The following is a 15,323-nucleotide window of genomic DNA, read 5'->3' on the forward strand; positions in this document are numbered from 1 at the left end:
AGCCAAAATGAGCCAGAGATAAATGTAGTAGAACACTCAGTTTCTGCTTTTATTGCTGCATCTGTGCAATGTATATGGCCTTTGGAAAACAGTTTGCAAGGCTATTCAGAGCTGCTTTGTGCCAATGAAATGTAGTACATGTGAAGATTTGACTATCAGAAATCAATGATTGAAAAAGAAATAGAAAAAAAAAGATAGCTAGAAAAAAAGATTAGTCTTCTAAGAAAACAAATGATGCGTAAAAAACGAGGCATGCTGAGAGTTGAAGGCATTGTACTGGGCTGCCCACAATTTTGCTTAACAGTGTTCATTCTTTTTTTTTTTTTTTTAGATGGCAGGACTGTGCAACACCAAAAAAGTCCCTGAATTCACGAGTGCCACAATGGATGACAATTTTTTTTTCTTGTCCAGACACAGGTGTTAACTTGTTTAACACTCTTATGTATATCTCTTGTGGCTTAAAATTGCCACCAGCATCATTTTTTTGTAACAGGAAAAAGAAAAAAAAAAAATCATAGAAATAAAGTTCTCAGCATACAAAATAAAAGCAGCCTGTATGCCAGTATAGGATACCTTTTACATTCCTTCTCTTTATAAAATTCTCCTAGTTAGATTTCTGCTGCACGTGATAATGTTCCTCTGTAGACCCAGGGGGTAACAAGCTTGCGTCATTCCAGCTCACATACAGCAACGGCTGGGTAAGAACTATCGTAGCCTATACACTTTTTCAGGCAGACATTTTAAGAGAAGAAAGTTGAGGGACACACACTGGGCATAGAGACTCTCTTGCATACAGAAAAGGTTACTGCCTGCGTAAGTCAAAATCTATGTCCTGGAGGAACTGTCCTCTACACTATTGCTAGCACCAAGAACAAAGCACATAAACAATACCAATCCTTCCTTTTTAAGAAATGGTTATTAGGTGTTCAAACTGCAAAAAAAATAAAATAAAATAATGTACAAACATGTATTAAACAAGTCATGTAAACCTTCCAATTGGTCATTTATTCTTTAGTTTGAGGTGTATTCTTTATTTGTTAAGCGTTATATGATTTTTTTCCCACAGTACTGTCACAAAGTGAAGACACATTTTTTTCATTCAACCCAGCGAAAAAAAAACAAAAAAAAAAACAACATGCTATACAATTGGCTGGGAGTGCCAATTGGGAATCGGTCGGATGCTGGGTTTCCAGCATGCCCGTCCGACAGACCGGCATACACACAGGCTGAATGTCGGAAGTTTTTTTGTTTGTTTTTTTCACCGCCCGTTGTCTTCCAACATTCGGCCCGATGTACCTGGCTTAAGGCAACATAAATCTGTGAGCAATAATAAAAATAAAAATAAAATAAAAAACATTTATTTTTTTACCAAAACAAGGTAATTATGTTCAGCCAGTTCACTGCTCCCTACACTAGATCTACTTTGAAAGATAAACATTTTCCCAAATCTTTAAAGCATTAGACAAATATCCATAGGCATCTCCATGTATACTCATTCATCTGATCTGAAGGAGTATCTATATACTGTATTGACAGATTTTTTTTTTTAATAGCCATTATTGGCTGAATATATTCTGTCCATCTAGTAGGTTGTAGCGCTGTTTAGCACACTTCACGTGTTCCATTTTCCATTTCTTGTTATGTCATTATCTATGTACTAGGAAAAAACTAAAAATAAAACCACTGTACAGAATGTCTGATTAGGTCTTAAATTAGTGGTAACATTTTAAAATAAATAATAAAAAAAAAAAAAAACACAGTAAAAAAAAAAAACTCTGCTCACAGCCAGGGTTTTTATGGGAGAAGAGACCTTATTGACGCTCAGCAGCACATGCGTACCTTAGAGTACAATATGGTACCTGTTAGGTGCCACTGTGATGCAACTCCCAGGCACATGTGTAGGAGTGACATTATCATGGCCTATTCAAATGGCTGAATGGTGTGAACCTAGAAGAAAGACAGGATGTAGGTTGAAGCACCCCTGCACTGACATTGCTCAGCACTGGAGGTTTTTTTTTGACAGGCAAGTCTGTAATAATGTGCTATAATGTGAATGTGGGGCATTCTAGCACATTATGGCAGAAATCTGCCAAAAAAAGAAAAGAATGAAAAAGTTTACTATTGCTTTATGGTCATCTAATTCCTAAGGGGAAACTATAATTTCAGGTAAATTTCATTTACGTTTATATATCCTTACAGTGGGGATCGAAAGTTTGGGCACCCCAGGTAAACATTTGTATTAATGTGCATAACGAAGCCAAGGAAAGATGGAAAAATCTCCAAAAGGCATCAAATTACAGTTTAGACATTCTTATAATATGTAAAAAAAAGTTATATTTTATTTCCATCATTTACACTTTCAAAATTACAGAAAACAAAAAAATGGCATCTGCAAAAGTTTTCAGATGGTGTTTTACATACTATCTGAAGCTCAAGATAAAATATTTACAAATTCATCTCTTATCAGATGGCTCAGTTAAAAGTTTGTCAGCCAGAGAGCTGCGAGACATAACCCACAGAGCTCAGAGAACCCCTTGCCGCGCAAATAATTTTTCTTTGCAATAATAATTTGGCCATGTTCCCTTGTAAAGTCCCATGGAGCCACCTCTGAAAGCAAGTTCTCATCTGGGACTACAGCCTTACATCCATATGCTTGTTTAAGCTCATGTACAGACAGCTCTGAAGCCTAGCAATGCAAGCCTCGCCCCTACTCCTCCAATGTAAAAGATTCATTGCAACTCTTAAAGATGGGTCTAGGAGGATGAGCATGGCAGTATGGATGATGGCACATGTAGACGTGACTGGAGTGATCAAGTGTTGGGCTTCTAGTGAAAAGTAATATATATATATATATATATATATATATATATATATATATATATATATATATATATATATAAAAAACACGACAAGAATAAAAAATAAAACACAAAACAGGAGGAGAGCGCAATACAAAAAATAAAAATAAATATATAAAATATCTTATTTACACAGCCGATTACTTCCGTGTCCCGTGTAGAGCCACAGTTTGCCAGCACAAGTATGCACAGGTGTTACACCTCCTTGTCTGCAGTCCAACAAATGCCTACTAGGATACGCAGCTGCAGAAACACAGCAATGGTGTCCCAATGTAACATCCATGTGGGTTCATGGCCCCAAACACATACAGGATGAGTTTGGGGACACCCACTTGCACGGGAGCCACATCGTGACACAGCAGCTGTGTCCATGCAGTTGCATGGACCAATAGACATCTATGAGACTGCCGACATGGGGATTCACCCAACAGGTATGCATTCTTATGCCGGCAAAATGCGGCCCTGCACAGCGCACAGATGTAAATCAGCGGTCTGAACGAGGCCCAACATAACATTTTCTTTAGAAGTTAAATCATATTTGCCGATATGCAAACTATGCTCAATGCTTGACTACTTACCTTGTAGTTTCTTGAGGACTGCTACTTCCATTTTTAGCACCTGTTTTGGTTGCTGGGCAGATTCCACTTTGAGTGCCACATTCTCTCTCGTTAACAGATCCAGGGCATCGTAGATTTCTCCAAAACCACCACCGCCAATTTTTCGGAGCTAAAAAAAAAACAAAAAAAAAAACAGACAATCGGAATGAGTTAATTTACTAGAAACCTAATGTGTGTGTGTGTGTGTGTGTGTGTGTGTGTATTTCACATTATAGTGGTAAAATGTTATCCCTCATAAGTTACAAAATATGTTTTATATTAAGTGGGCTTTCACATTGGGATTGCAGATGAGGCTTCTTTCAGGCGCCACTTTTTTTAGCACTAAAGCGCCTGAAAAACTCCCCCGTGTGAAAGGGGTCTAAGGTGTTCAAAATACAAGTTTTTTTTTTCAATTCGGATGCAAGTTTAAAGTATAGTGTGGGGCAAAAGGCTTAGCTAGGAGACATGAAGAAGCAAACTTTGTGAGCTCTGCACCAGGAGGGTGTGGTAATCCAAAACTTGACAAGATCATTTTCTTGCCCATGCCAAAACAGAGGACAACCCTACATTCCAGCAAATCTTGTAAATCAATTGCTTTTTCGTGCCCACAGTTGACAACCATCAGGTCAACATGGTGCCCTAGCTTTTATCCCACGTATATATGATAGGCAGCAGAACCTCTGCACGTCACAACTAGTCATAGCCAACGCCTTTGTCGATTTCTATTCGGATTTCTACTTTTCCAGGGTGGCCTATGGGGAGACGGAGGTACATGATTACCTGGCCCCCATTCCACTCTCTGAACTGTCCGAGGAGGTGGCAAGGGAATTAGATCTCCCAATAACCATAGAGGAAATTGTGTCTGCCATACGTTCACTTAGCCCAAATAGGCGAAGGCCTGGATGGCTATCCGGTTGAGTGGTATGACACGTATGCGGAGAGTCTAGCTCCAAAACTGTTGGAGGTATATGGAAAGTCCCTTGAGCTGGGGGTACTCCCTGAAACTCTTAGAGAAGCCCTTATTGTTCTGATCCCAAAGCCACGCAAGCACCATGAGCTATGTGAAATGTATAGGCCTATCTCACTAATCAATGTTGATGCTAAAATCCTAGCTAAAATTTCTTGCTGTTCGTTTGAATAAAGTCATAGCTTCAGTTATACATCCTGATCAGATGGGTTTTATACCGGCGCATTCGACGGCTATAAATTTACGTCGCCTCTTTACTATTTTACAAACTGAAGGACCCACCCCTGACACTAGAATAGCTTTTGACTCAATTGAGTGGCCGTACCTGATAGCGGTCCTTGGGCAGTTCGGATTTGGTCCCAGATTTATAGCCTGGGTGAGACTGTTGTATGCTGCACCAGTAGCTCGTCTGCGGGTGAATAATACCATTACGGAACCCTTTGGGATAGCTAGAGGCACCAGACAGGGGGGTCCGTTGTCACACCTGCTGTTTGCCCTCGCTATAGAACCCCCGGCGGCCCTTTTGCGGGTGGATGCAGGTATTAAGGGCTGTACTGTTAATGACAGGGAGGAAAAAACGTTGCTCTATGCTGATTACATGCTTCTTTACTTAGCTGAAGCTGAGGGGTCCTTTACGACTGCTTTAGACAGAATCTCTGGATTTGGGGTGTAAACTGGATTCAAGGCTAACTGGAATAAGTCTGTGGTCCTCCCATTTTGGCCTGAATATGCGCCTCTAATTCCCCCGGGAATCCCATTACAGGTGGTCTCCTGCTTTCGATATTTAGGAGTTAAGATACAACTGCCACTAAATACATATATAACGAATAACTTTCTCCCGATGGTGGCACGCCTCAGGGAAAGTCTTCAGTTCTGGAGTACGCTGCCCCTCAACCTCCTGGGTAGAGTAAATATATATAAAATTATTTATCTCCCTAGATTTCTCTGCATGCTCTGGAATGCGTCAATTTATATACCCAAGAAACTGTTCACAGAAATCAATACGCTGCTTCTGTCTTTCCTATGGGGAGCTAAACCAGCTAGGGTGTCCTTGGATACCTTATACTTGCCGATACGGGTGGGAGGCTTGGCATTACCAAACTTGCAGTGCTATTATTTAGCGGCTCAATTAACACATGTACATTGGTGGGGCTTTACAAAGTTAAACAATGCCTCGTGGCCACCCAGGCAGCTCAGGTGCATTCTTATGAGACTCTGATTAATGTTCTGTATCGGAATGCTGGCATACTAAAACTGTCCTAGAAGATATTTCATATGTGCAATGCAAGGATAGGAGGTACCATCCTGTCTAGTTCTCCAAATGCCCCCTTATGGCACAACTCTGTGCTGAATGGGTAATGCAAAATTCCAGATGGCACATGCTGGGCTACGTACAGAGTCAAATATGCCCTCCAATTATTTAGGGACGGAACATTTAGATTGTTTGTGGACCTGAAGTCTAAATATAAACTGCCTAACAATTTCTTCTTCCGGTATCTACAACTGCGCCACCCAGCGCAGGCTTAATATGGGAGGGGTGAGGTGTTACTTCTCCCTTCCTGTACGGAGAAAATGATAGCCGAGTAGGATCACTCCAAGCTTATTTCTAGATACAATTTTTCCCTGCCGACACCCTCTTCTAACAGAATGGAGAGGGTGGCGGTGCAATGGAAAGCTGATGTCCCATCCATCACGGATGAGTCCTGGGCTGAGGCCCTGAATTCATTGCTGCCATCGATGTTATCAGCAAGAGACAAACTGATACAGTTTAACTATTTGCAGAGGATTTATTATACCCTGCACCGATTACATAAAATGGGAAGGCTGGATTCACCGGAGTGTTATAGATGTAGGGGTGCAATAGGAGACTTTTTTCACATTGTGTGGCTATGCCCCCATGTGATGAGATTCTGGAAATCGATTCTTCAAGACCTAGAGGATGCTCTGGCCCTCCCGAATATCTATTCTCCGGCCAGATACCCATTGGGTGATCTGGAAGAAGAGGGGATATCTGAATCACGAAAAACGCTACTCAGAATACTGTTCTGTTATGCTAAAAAAGGCAATAGCTCTCAGATGGAGGGAGCCGGTCCCTCCTTCACTACAGTATTGGATAGACCTAGTGAACCAAGCGGTGCCAATGTCTAAACTGACTTACGCAGCTAGAGGTTGCCCCAAGAAATTTGAGAAAATTTGGGCGGGATGGCTGAAATACACTTCTGAAAATGTTGTAGTGGGATAAGAGGTGGATGTGGTACTGGGATTAGACAGATGGGATGTGAGCAGTGACCCGGTCCCCGAGAACCCGATCTTGGTCAGAAACTCCTTACATGATGTGGGATGAGCTAGTAACGGAAAATATTTTGCAATTGTTTATATGACGAAGTCTGGATTTTATTGACATGTTGCGAACGTAGGATGAAACATATACGATATGCATCTCAGTTTGAGTTTTGTGCTGTTGAGTTTATACAACATTTATGTAAAATCTAAAAAAGAAATGTGCTGTAAATTTTTTTTTTATTATTTCTGTCTTCTGTCTTAAAAAAGATGTAGGCACACCATCTACAAACATTTATCCCTCTGCATAGTGGGAACTCAGCACCGACATCTGGGCCGATAGACAAAAGTAAAGTCCCACACTAGAATTGGCAGTGTCTGACTAACAAAGTTCATCAGACCTGACCGGTATCCCACAACCGATCTCCTCAGCAGGGGTATTGGACCTTCCCCCTTGCTACAGTCACACCTGCTTAGAGCAGAGTTACAGCTCATGAATTAACATATAAAGTTTATCCTTAATTTGACAACATTTATAGGCAAAGCTCACAACACCTGGCTATTAAAGTGGCTTCTTTGGAAGCCTGCCAGCAGACGGCACACATTTACACAAGTCCATCGGGAAAAAAAATCCAAAGTATAAACACGCATGCTCCGAACCAATACCAACCATAAGAAAACATTAGCAGACGTTGTCCAAAGGGTGGCGCTAAAGAGCTGAAAACCCACGTAGTTTGGTGTACGTTGGCTGACAAAGTTCTGCCGACTGTATGCATACCAAGTTCACGGCCAACGCACTTCACACAAAATTCCACGGATTTGTCCGATGAAAATCCGATCGGGTGTACGAGGCTTTAGATGTATTATATGAAGTCACCATTGTTTAGCATCAAGCCCTTTCCCCACAAAGATTGTTCCTCCCCCACTTGGATGACCAGACAGCACCATGTCACTCCCACTGTAGAGGTTTAGTTAATCTTTACTCTTTTCAATATCGGAGTCTAACCCCCTTCCTCCTGAAAACTTAAGCAAGCCAGCCCAGCCATACATTAGACAATTTTAATTTTATTTCAACAGTCAGTGTTGATGTGGCAATCCCTACCACTGTGCTATTATATTCTGACAGCAGGAGGTTTCACAGCTGTCAGAATACAATGATCACTGCCAGCAGCTATAGCCTCGGCCATCTTGACTAAGAGCAGACAATTTAAGTAGCATTACCTGGAATCTATCTGCGCATAGCTCAGGCACACAGACAGAAGGGTGTGCTTAGCTGAGAAAAAGCCCCTCCTCCCGATGGAAAAAAAACTGCCCATGAAGAATCCTAGGATGTATGACATCATTTTTGTCTAGGCCAAAAACCAAGAAGTGACTGAAGAGTTAAAAAAAAAAAAAAAAAAAGTAAATCTAAAAATAAAAAATACCTTCCTATCTTTTTCTTAAAGGTAGTAGCATAAAGATTAAAAATAGTTATTGTTGACAGAGTTTGGCTGCAGGATGTGAAGACAGACCTCAAAAGTTGTTTCTACAGGAAAAACTGAATGACAAAATGAAAAAAAAAAAAAAATCACACACACACACACACACACACATATGTGGACTGCTGTGTATCTGGTTTATGGTTGCTCTACTTTATTTCTGTACTTGTCAGAAACCTAGTTCATGCAATTGGAAGAAAATTTTGAAATATCAATAAAAACACTTTATTGAAGCCATCCTTTGTTTCAAAACTGAAAGCGAACTGGCCTTTCTGTTAGGATTAATAACCGTTACAAGAATATTAATTTCACTGATCCGAGAAGTCTGGTTACTTTTCGAGAGGTCACATTGGAAATCTCATATGAAACCTGAACCTCCTTCTACATTAGAACCTGAAACATTACATCATGTAAAAAAAAAAAAAAAAAAAAAAAAAAAAAAGGAGAATGACCAGAACTCAGATGTCTACTGACACTTTTAGACCACGACACAGCTAATCAATCTCCGAAGATCAAAGTGGACCAAATGGCATGTGTTTGCATTAATTTAACAAATACAATATTAGTCAATCAAATCAAAGTAATAGCCAAATGTTATCAAATATCTATGGCCAGCTTAACAGGTTTTTGGGTAGAAAGCAGAAACAAAGAACTTTAGCTACTGTTGCAAGCTTTACAGCAGTATTTCCTTACCCGATGGTCCCCCAAGCATGTACAATTTGTTCCCAAACCGTAATTCTATGCTTGGTGGATGGCTGTGCTGTCACAGGTGTCATTTAGGGTCCAGGTACACTGAGCTTTGGTAGAGAAAAATGCTCATATACAGTATTTTTGCACAAGCGTTTTCAAAAACAAACCAGAAAGGTTTTTTTTCTGCCTCTAAATGTCCCATCATTCATTCACCGAGCTATAATTAAGCACTAGTTAATAGTGCGAAACGCGTCAGCTGTTTTACCCCTGTGTCGTGTGCTGTGACTTGTAGTGCATTCTTTCCTTTTTTTAAATAAAGACAACCATCAAGTTTTTTTGGAGTGTGGCTGTCCATATTTCTCTTTTCCACATCATTCATGGACACATAGGATTATATTGAGCTGCTTCTACAGGAAAAATGCAAAACTCCTGAAGAAACAGTGCTTTTATAAGCCCAATGTGCATGGACCCTTTAGGCCTCTTCCACACAGCCGGACTCCGTCGCTACGGAGTCCGCCAGCTCCCGCAGGCGAGCCGGCGGATGGTAAGTCCCTCTCTGCTCACTGAGCAGGGAGGGGCTTGTGCAGCGCCGCTGTCTCCTATGGGGAGATCTGATGAAAACGGACAGCATGTCTGTTTTCATCAGATCTCACCCGATATGGATGGGGACGTATCGCCATCTGTCCGATTTTGGCGGATCGGATTGGGTCGGATGTAAGCGGACATGTCTTGGCTCACATCCGATGCTCCATAGGACTGCATGGATCGGCCGTTCAGGTTCGCCGTCAAAACTGACAGGCGGACCTGAATGGGGCCTTAATGACAGATGACTGGAGTCTTTGCTGCTATGACCTTTGAAGAACTGGTGCATTGCTTTCACATATAATTTGGAAATATCAATAAAAAACACTTTATTGAAGCCATCCTTTGTTTCAAAACTGAAAGCGAACTGGCCTTTCTGTTATTCTTGTAACGGTTATTAATCCAAATAATCCAAATATTTCCAAATGTTCTCACTGCCAGTAGTCATGAAACCATTCTTATGAAGATACTGAGTAGTAACCGCCACCAACAGTAGACTGCACACATTTCATGTGGGAAGAAGAGAGTAGGAACATATGGAAAGGAGGTGCAGATTGAGGAATGATTTTGAAAACTGAACTTCATAAAAAAAAAAAAAAAGTTAAGTATATGAAAAGATTTACTATAAATGGCACGTGAGCATCGGAATTGGACCACATATACTGGAAGGTGGTCACCTGATTTGATAAATCACGTTTTCTTCAACATTATATGAATGGCCGGAGAGCATGTGCATCATTGACCTGGGCAAGTGATGGGAAGAAGCCAATGATTAGTTTGGTGCCAGATACCCACATACCCTCAGAGGTCTGATGGAGTCCATCCCTTGATGGGTCTGGGCTGTTTTGGCAGCAAAAAGGGGACATACTAAAAATTAGGTGAGTGGTCATAATGTTATGGCTGATCTGTGTATCTTCAGCTTTCACAGATGAGCATAAATGCATTATAACAATTAAATGCACTGTAAGCATTAAGCCCAGGTTCACATTGCTGCAGGATTGAAATCGTGCAAGTTCAGCTAAACTTTCACAATTTCATTCCTGCATATCAGTCCAACAATTTCAGAGACATCTGTGCGGTTTCCTGAAATTGCATCTGAAATCGTCAAAAGTCGCACAGAAACTACTTTTAGGAATCGGTGCGGCATCACACCAATTCGGACGGTTCCATTACAGGTAATAGCCGATTTGGATGCGATTTGACATGTCAAATCGCATCAATGTGAACCAAGGCTAAGTGGTTAATGACATACTTTGAATACAAGGGTCCGCTAATTAAAAGGTTCAGATTCAAAAGGAAAAGGCTTGAAAAGAAAAAGTTCAAAAGACTGCACTAAAGCCAGATTTATTTTTTATGAATAATAAACCCTTTTACTAAAAGATGAAAGTAGAGCATTTTACCAAAATCACAATAACCACCAAAATCAAAAGGCAAGAAGTGTAGGACAGCATCACAGCTGGCCTTTAATATGTTAAACCAACTTTTGGGCTCAACTATATTAGGCCTCATGCACATTGGACGTTATAATAACGTTATAAAAACGCCAGAAGCTTTGCAGCGAGTTTTTCATAATTTTAGCAATAGCGTTTAGCTCCAATGGGATCCAAAACTTAAAAACACAGCTCACCATCGGTTTTTTGAGCGTTTATTAGCCTTTTTTGACGTTAGAATGTTTTTACAACTGAAAAACGCCTCTCAGAACCCACTAGTTTTGGTGTTTTTTGGTGTCAACAAACATCCCAGCCAAAAAAAAATTGATGTGTGCATGAACACACAGAATAACATGCTGGAGAGTTTGACTGTAGAAAAAAAAAAAAAAGTCTAAGCCAAAAAAACAGCAGCTGCAAAAAAGTCTAAAAACTTCCAGTATGCATGAGGCCTTAAAGATGTCACCCACATCAGGCCACAGGTATTACTGTCCATGTTCAATATTCGTCATACAGTAGGGCATTTTGAAGCAGTACTTTACAGGCATACCCCGCTTTAAGTACCCTCACTTTAGGTACACTCGCACATTGGCATCTATGGGAAATCTTGGTCAGCTTGACATGGCACTGCTCCCGGTTTTTAACATTTAACATTGGCGTCTATGGGAAATGTTGTAGAAAAGATGGACTTTGCAGGCACTTGTTAGAAAAATAGAAAATGACTTAATATTTTACAAATAAATATAATTCACAGATGTCAGTTACATCTAGTGAAGCATATAAAACACAAAGTAAATAAAAACAAAATGTCAAGATATATAGCTGGGTGACGAAAGCCACAGGTGTAAACTTAGAACGCTGATGATGCTGTCGCAACAAAGCGTAGCAGTTTAGAGTTGATAATCGCCTGGGTCGACACCGTTGAAATCTTGACAATTGTCAGAGTTGCTCTACATGTTTCGTGGATCAGAGCCACTTCTTCAGGAGCATTTAGAACTACACAGTATGAGGAAAACAAGAAACAATATAAAGATATGTGCTAAAATACGGTTCCAAGACCAAGGTCATGAAAAGGCATTAGATAATATTAGTTTTACACTCCCCAAATTAATGGTGCTATTGGAGGATGTAAACTGTGATCGCACTGCGTCTCCCATGATTGCAACCGCAGTCCACCTACACCCATGAGGGTGAGGCTAGATGGAAAAATCGAAAGAAATTTGTATCCTATGCTGCGAGCCACTGCGACCAAATGGAAAGAGCTAGTGCACAAGGGGGTACATCGGGTAGCTAAAGATATGCAATTATAAATAAGAGTCACAATGCCCGCTGGGGGGTTTGAATATAAAAGTAAAAATCAAATAATAAGCCTATAAATATATATGGAGCCAGTAATGACCCAAGAAGGGTACAAAAAAACTGACCTATATGCCTAAAAATTGATTAACTCGAGCCATTCTGTCCAGAAGTATCAGATGGAGTCAATTCCACATAATGTGTCCCAACATAGTAGATAATAGTAATTAAGACACTGCCATAGAGGGTATTTAACCTAAATAATCGAATGCAAAGGTATACATGTAAGCAATTCAATGCACACCTATAAGCCGATATACTGTATATATTATTGGCTTTAAAGCACTTTGTGTATAATGCCAGCTTTTAATAAAACTGGAACCTAAGCTTTTTAAAAAAGGTGCAGAATTGAATTAAAAGAATCTAGGCAACTGCAATCAGTTTGAATAAATCTTTATATTTTAATCGATTTTACTCTTCAATGCTCTAGCATGCAGGGGACATCCTGTGTATTCATATGTAGAATGGAGCTAGGCATAATATTTTTTGTGACACTTTTACTGCAAAACAAGCTTTTACTACCAGTGGTCCCATCTGGCGTGGTATTCTCAAGAGGCTGAAAAATGCCTTTTACTGTACCCATCAATAGGCGCAGAGAAATGCTGACGATTCAGGGTCTTCCCTAAGATCGAAGCAGGTCATTTAGCTAAACGTAGATTACTTAATTTGTATGACCCTGCAGTACTAAACGATTACTGCATGATGTTCTTTTGTGACCAGGAAATGCAAGTTAAAAGAAAACAGATTTCCATTACATTTTATTTAAGAATTAAAGATAAATACACAAAAGGTAAAAAGTGGATATATTTAGACTTTTTTCCCCCCCTTTTTGAGCTCCAGGAGATTTTATCCCTTCATAACCAGAGCATTTTTTTGCCATTCAGCACTGCACTACAATTGTGCGGTCATGCAATACTGTACACACAAATTAAATTTTTATCACATAAATAGACCTTTCTTCTGGTGGTATTTGATCACCACTGGGTTTTTTTTTTCCTTTTTTGTGACATGAATGAAAAAAGACAGAATAAAAAAAAATATATATATATTTTTTACTTTGTTATAAAACATATCCAATAAAATCCAATTTCATCATAAATTTAGGCCAAAATTTATTCAGCTTACATGTCTTTGGTAAAAAAAATCCCATAAAATATAAAAAAAAAAAAGAGAAGTAAAAGGATTCCCCCCCCCCCCCCATTTATACTTACTTAGGTGTATACAACATCGGTCCGAAGCTGCATCTGTCCCCCATGACCTCTACACTAGTACAGAGCGATTGAATATTGCAGATCGCTCAGTTTTCAGATCTCCGTGAGCAAAGAGCTGCAGTCTGTCAGTCACAGCTCTCTGCTCTTCTCCCTCCTCGCTCATTGGAGCGCTGAGCTGTGGAGGAAGCGGGGCGCTCCCCCACTCTCTGCTCCTCACTTCTGCATCTGGGTTGACAGGAGTAGTGATACGGCTGTCACTACCCCCAAGTGACTCGCTGACGTCACCTCGTTGCTGTATCGCTATCGTATCCCGGAAGGATGGGTCTGCCTGGGTGTGCGCCGGCCGGCACACCAGGCTTAAGGCCGTTTACATTTGTGGATGCTGTAAGCGCAATCTTTTTTAATTGAAGATCTTGTAAGGTTTTACACTATATGGAGCCTCTGTCTTTTATGATACTACCTACACACCGATTGGAGTGGAGATAACACATGCGAGCTGACCTGATGTCAGATGTATGGCCCGGTCCCTGGATAAAGACTAAAGTCATTATGGGCATCTTTTGGCCCTCTGTTATGGGGGGTCATTAGTGTCTGGTAAGGAGACATCTATATTTGCACGGTGGTGGAACTCACTTGCGGAATGGTGGATGGATCCCATGTTTAATTCCATAGTTATGAACACTGGTGGACTTTGTTATTTTTGAACTGCCAAGCAATGACTATACTGGGCTATTGCACAATTCTATTTGTTACAATTTATGCTCTACTGGTTTGTTATTTACAGGAGAATTGCTGCTTTTAACCTTCAGATTTTATTTCTAACTTGATTGATTTATGTGATTTATGTGCTTAGTGCGGTTTTTCTCCAAACTTTTCTACTCTTCCATAAAGGCCAGACTTGTGGAGTGCTCGACTAATGGTTATCCTGTGGACAGATTCTCACGCCAGAGCTGTAGATCGCTGCAGCTCCACCAAAGTTAGCATGGGCCTCTTGGCTGCTTTTCTGATTTAAATGCTCTCCACGCCCGGCCTGTCAGTTTCGGTGGATGGACACGACTTGGTAGGTTTGCAATTGTGCTATACTCTTTCCATTTTCGGATGATGGGTTGAACAGTGCTTTTTGAGATGTTCAAAGCTTGGGATATCTTTTTTTAGAACTTAAAAACTTTAACCACTTGCTGACCGGGCCATACCCGAATGACGGCTACAGCGTGCTCGGCTTATTCTGGTAGGGCTGCATTTGATGTGCGCTGGTAGGGCTGCATTTGATGGGCACTTCATTAAAAAGGTTGGATATACATGGGCAGGTCAAAGGGGGTGGAGCCGCAAAATTAGGTTTCGCCTAGGGTGTCAAAAATCCTTGCACCAGCCCTGCCTGGAGCCATAAAGCACCTCATAGAAGCACTTAAAAAAAGTAGTATAGGGTTTTTTTGTTTTCGCTAGTCATACTTACCTTGGTGGATGCCGCATCAGACCGATGCTGCATCTGTCCCCCGGCGTCTCTGCACTGAGAACTGAGCCACCGAAAACCGCCGATGGATCGGTTCTTACTCCTCCCCAAGCACAGCGATGCCGACTGTCAGTCAGCATCGCTTCTGCTCTACTTCTTCACGCTCAGTGGAGCGCTGAGCTGTGGAGGGGTGGAGAGAGGCTGTCTCAGCAGCTTGCCGGGAATGCCATCAATCAAGGCAGCTGGCGGATCCAGTGTGGATAAAAAATGTGTAGCGCTAAAAAAAAGTCACGTTTCCAAAATGATTCAAAAATAATTATAACAAAAATAGTGTCCAATAAAGGTGAATGAAGTTCATATGGGAAATATTCCAGCAAGGAAGATATAATCCTGTGTTACTCCAATGTTTTTCCAAAATATGTGAAAAA

At 40.7% G+C, this 15,323-nt stretch overlaps 1 protein-coding gene across 2 annotated transcripts in view; it reads right to left on the bottom strand.

Moving 5' to 3' along the window:
* The window catches only part of TTBK2 (tau tubulin kinase 2), a 124,506-nt gene that overhangs the window by 66,000 nt on the left and 43,183 nt on the right, over positions 1-15,323 (bottom strand). For both annotated transcript variants that reach the window (XM_040333075.1, XM_040333077.1), the window contains exon 3: positions 3,437-3,584. In XM_040333075.1, coding sequence (XP_040189009.1) covers positions 3,437-3,584 — 148 coding nt within the window. The remainder of the gene's footprint in view (positions 1-3,436; positions 3,585-15,323) is intronic.

The sequence above is a fragment of the Rana temporaria genome, chromosome 13, assembly GCF_905171775.1.
Source record: "Rana temporaria chromosome 13, aRanTem1.1, whole genome shotgun sequence".
Taxonomy (NCBI): Eukaryota; Metazoa; Chordata; class Amphibia; order Anura; family Ranidae; genus Rana; species Rana temporaria.